Source organism: Salvelinus sp. IW2-2015, unplaced genomic scaffold (genome assembly GCF_002910315.2).
Source record: "Salvelinus sp. IW2-2015 unplaced genomic scaffold, ASM291031v2 Un_scaffold3117, whole genome shotgun sequence".
Lineage (NCBI taxonomy): Eukaryota > Metazoa > Chordata > Actinopteri > Salmoniformes > Salmonidae > Salvelinus > Salvelinus sp. IW2-2015.
This window is the reverse complement of record NW_019944407.1, coordinates 76,214-81,213: the sequence shown is the minus strand read 5'-3', so window position 1 is coordinate 81,213 and position 5,000 is coordinate 76,214. Positions and strand designations below refer to the sequence as shown.

The 5,000-nt window shown below is 41.1% G+C and overlaps 1 protein-coding gene across 2 annotated transcripts in view; it reads left to right on the top strand.

Annotated features, from left to right (window-relative positions):
• Positions 1–5,000, top strand: part of LOC112075375 (glutamate receptor 3) — a 13,779-nt gene that overhangs the window by 291 nt on the left and 8,488 nt on the right. Inside the window, exon 2 of one of the 2 annotated variants that reach the window (XM_024142384.2) lies at positions 817–931. The exons of the other annotated variant lie outside the window; for it this stretch is intronic. Coding sequence (XP_023998152.2) covers positions 817–931 — 115 coding nt within the window. The remainder of the gene's footprint in view (positions 1–816; positions 932–5,000) is intronic. 2 annotated transcript variants of the gene reach the window in all.

Genomic DNA, 5,000 nt, shown 5'->3' with positions numbered 1-5,000 from the left:
CTACCCTGATGTCTTGTGTTTGGCCCTTCTTCTTCTTATCTTCTACCTTATTGTTTTGGAAAGGACCCAAAGAGGTAACGGTATCATATATTTTTTATTGTTCTTGGATACCGAGGTCGATTTATAATTGTGATTTATGGATGTTTATATTTGTATATGTGTTTTAATGTTATTGTTCCTAAACCAAAGCGGAATCCATTCCAGGGTGTTAGAGTTTAACAAATCATTTCACGTCTCTCTTACCAGTCTGTTTTTTTCTCTCTTTCTACCTTTCCTTCTGTCCTGTGTGCTGTCCTTCCCAACGGTTGTGTTGTCACTTTGAATTTTTACCAGCTCAGCGGTTTTTCCCATGTAGCCTTTAAAAAGCTGCACTGTCACTTTGTGATGAATGTTAATTGCACGGTTTTTGCTGCTGTTGTTTATCCTCTCAGCGATGACGACTAGTGTCCCCGTCCCGCACACTTCACTTTCTAAACTACCCCTCATGCCTCCTGTCCAATATTTACCACTATGTTTGCTCTTCATCGAAGCTATACTGATCTATCTAGCTCATATTCGTCAAACAATTTGTCATTTTCATACCTAGATCATTTTCATAATAGATATAAGAGTTAATAATAACATTGCCAATAACAATAATCACTATTAGTGGTAGTCTAACTACCGTTAACAACTATCATCATTATTGTTATAACTATTACTACAACTATACGATACTACTACTATACTATAGTACTACTATACTACTATTAACTATGCATTAGATTTCTCACGGACCTGTGCATTTTCTTACAAGTTATGTTTTATCGTTTCAAGAAATGCTGTTAACCTGGCAGTGTTAAAACTGAATGAGCAAGGCCTGTTGGACAAATTGAAAAACAAATGGTGGTACGACAAGGGAGAGTGCGGCAGCGGGGGAGGTGACTCCAAGGTCAGCCTCGATGTCACCAGATCGGGTACCATGGTGCAGAGTAATCGGCAAGGCTGTTAATAATAGTCGATAGGAATCATTGATTATTGATTAGATTTATATTATAGCGCTTTGATTTTCTAACGCACTTTGTTAGCTACAGTACAACCCAACCCAAAACAAATGTTGAGTCCCAACCAGGCTCAAAGGTAGCCTTTCTGTCATTTACCAGACTCTGACCAGTCTATGGAACAAAAGATCAAACTGAGAACCCTTACTTGGCTAATACACAGAGAGGAAGATGAGGTAGCATGAAGCGTAGTAAAGGAGATGTACTGGTAAGGCTAAGATGGTTAAGCATGAAATGGGTAGTAAAGGAGATGTACTGGTAAGGCTTAAGAGGTAGCATGAAGGGTAGTAAAGGAGATGTACTGGTAAGGCTAGAGGTAAATGAAGCGTAGTAAAGGAGATGTACTGGTAAGGCTAAGAGGTAACATGAAGGGTAGTAAAGGAGATGTACTGGTAAGGCTAAGAGTAACATGAAGCGTAGTAAAGGAGATGTACTGGTAAGGCTAAGAGGTAACATGAAGCGTAGTAAAGGAGATGTACTGGTAAAGCTAAGAGGTAGCATGAAGGGTAGTAAAGGAGATGTACTGGTAAGGCTAAGAGGTAACATGAAGGGTAGTAAAGGAGATGTACTGGTAAGGCTAAGAGGTAGCATGAAGCGTAGTAAAGGAGATGTACTGGTAAAGCTAAGAGGTAGCATGAAGGGTATAAAGAGATGTACTGGTAAGGCTAAGAGGTAACATGAAGGTAGTAAAGGAGATGTACTGGTAAGGCTAAGAGGTAACATGAAGGGTAGTAAAGGAGATGTACTGGTAAGGCTAAGAGGTAGCATGAAGGGTAGTAAAGGAGATGTACTGGTAAGCTAAGAGGTTGGCATGAAGGGTAGTAAAGGAGATGTACTGGTAAGGCTAAGAGGTAGCATGAAGGGTAGTAAGGAGATGTACTGGTAGGCTAAGAGGTAGCATGAAGGGTAGTAAAGGGAGATGTACTGGTAAGGCTAAGAGGTAGCATGAAGGGTAGTAAAGGAGATGTACTGGTAAAGGCTAAGAGGTACCATGAAGGGTAGTAAAGGGAGATGTAACTGGTAAGGCTAAGAGGTAGCATGAAGGGTAGTAAAGGGATGTACTGTAAGCTAGAGTAGCATGAAGGGTAGTAAGGAGATGTACTTAAGCTAAGAGGTAGCATGAAGCGTAGTAAAGGAGATGTACTGTAAGGCTAAGAGGTACATGAAGCGTAGTAAAGGAGATGTACTGGTAGGCTAAGAGGTAGCATGAAGCGTAGTAAAGGAGGATGTACTGGTAAGGCTAAGAGGTAGCATGAAGGGTAGTAAAGGAGATGTACTGGTAAGGCTAAGAGGTAACATGAAGGGTAGTAAAGGAGATGTAAGGCTAAGATGTAGCATGAAGGGTAGTAAAGGAGATGTACTGGTAAGGCTAAGCTGAGTTGTTTGACAGACAGTTGTGTGAGGAAGGATACAGATCTGTGGACCAGTGTTTGGTTGTGTGTTTGACAAGGAGGAAGTCTAGTTATTTTCACTGCTTCTCGGTGATGGGAGGGATACGAGAAGGATAGCGCTGTCCTGCAGTTGGAAAAGGAGGAGATGGATTTAACTCTGTCTTTAACATCTGCAGGGCAGCAGATGATATCTGTCAAGTATTATATGCCGTCTAGAGAGAGTAGAGCCAGTGTGAGGTCTATTTAGCTTTAACAGTATCTCTGTCAGATTGGATGGATCTCTGACTAAAATACACCTGTTGTAAGTTATATATTAAATGATAAGTATGTATTTTTTAAGATACCTTTCATAAATAGTTTATCACAAACTATTTATGAAAACATGGCATCTAGATGGCAGAGACTGCCACCTTCCTCTTGTGAAGGCCACGTCTGTATTTCATAACATCATTCTTGTCTGTCAGACACAACATGGCTTCACAGCTGCTCATGTCATACAGCTGCTTCTCTGGACATCCCATGCGACTGGCCTAGAGAAGCCATGCTAGGCTCTAGAGCCCGTTGGCTGAAACCCCCCAAAATGGCTGCTCAGCTGAGGCATCTCAGCTCAGGGAGGCGAGGCGAACAGCGGAGTCTTGAGGGGACTAAGCATTACGGGCAAACGTGAGAATTCTAATCTGAAAGACAAGGTCTGATCTCTTTGGGCTCTGGGTCATGTGGTACCACTACATTCAATTCAATTGAGATTTTATACACGGTGGAACTGCCCCTATAATTGGTTGCTTTTTCATAATGATTTTAGCAAAAAATCTATACAATTGTAGATGGTGTCAAATGTTTGTAACCAATTTACCACTTGATTGCAACATGAACAACCAAGAGGCAGAATTGAGTCCAATAACCACTGTGATAATCAGGTTTCTTTTCTGCTTGCTATTCTACTCTCTTCACAAGACATGGCTGTATCCATCCTGGGAATCAGTGATGCAATAAGAGTGTGTTTCACTTAGCCTTGTCAACTTGGTATCAAACATACTTAGACTGTGTTCCATGAAGCTTGCATCATGCTATTTTAAAGAGGGCATTGCCATTTGGTACAGTTTAGATCAATTGAATGACTAATGACTCAGTCGTGACTCAAGCAATGAATTAGGTCAGCTAAATGGTTTGATTGCAGATGATCTGTGGCATATACTGTGGTTTACAGAAGGTGTCATGACTTTATAAGGTCATTTGACATGAATTCTCAGGAACTGCAATGTTATACTAATATGACATGTTGAAAATAGCATCATGGCTAACGTCTCTATAATATCTAGACCAAGTAATGTCCTACCAAAACACCTGACCTTTCTCTCTCTGCATTTCTGTTTTATCTCCATAATGTACACAAATACGTGTCCTATATTTTGATATACGGTTGCAAAATTTCACTAACTGAAAAAGTCCCAGTAAATAAACATTTCTAGGTTTCCCAGAAATCCCTGTTTGAGGATTCCTTCTGGCAGGGTTCCATTCCTTGCTTATTCTCCCCCTTATTCAGGGAATCCTCCCATAGGGGTTTCTGGGAAACCTAGGAATTATGGGAAATTCACAGGAATTTTGAAGCTCTATTTTCAACCATGCATTTCTGCTAATAATCTGTGCTGTGTAGTCAGTATGCTGAGTGATGTTGAGGCCTGCTCATGGCTGTGGCGGCTGCCTTTGAAGAGCAGTATCGTTGCTTCTCTGACATGTTTCCTTCTGCCTTTTATCTGGACCTGCTCAGGTATGTATGGTTTTCCATCCTTTCAGGGTCATGGATACATGTATTGATCCAAATGTGAGATTACCATACATTCATACATGAATTAGCATTTTGATCTCCACTGCTCTTAACCGTTCACCGTGCACACCTCAAGGTCTGGTATTTATCTCTGATGAGCAACGACATCGTCGGTGAAAGACGGACAGTGTGTGAACTTTGGTGATCATCTGTTGTGTTCAAAGGTTATTTCTCCAGTATCTCTCAATAAGTCTGACGTCTCGGCTCTACGGGAAACTGTGGGAAAAGCCAGCTTACCTGGACTGATCCTTCCTGAGCATCCTGATCCACACACACACACACACACCCTTTCTCTGATCACCTATAATCCTGAGGCACCACATCACTGATAACCTAGATTGGGTTTCCGGCTCCAGCATCACATAGCATGTTAACAGATTACTGCATTATTAATCAATGTTTTCACAGTCGCCCTATTACCATTGGCCACGAGGTAGATACTATTCTACATGGAGTTGTGATCTTCTCGTCTCCTAATGATGATAATATATGGTGACCTAAAGGTCCAAGGAGGACATTGTTCAACAGTGGAAACCAAGACATATATTACCCATTCATCATTTTTTAATTGGCTTAATTTCTTTCTATAGGGGCTGAAGAATAGATCACCTCCAGTCTGTTTCTATAGGGGATGTAGAGTAGATCAACACCAGTCTGTTTCTATAGGGACTATAGAGTAGATCACCACCAGTCTGTTTCTATAGGGACTATAGAGTAGAGCACCACCAGTCTGTTTCTATAGGG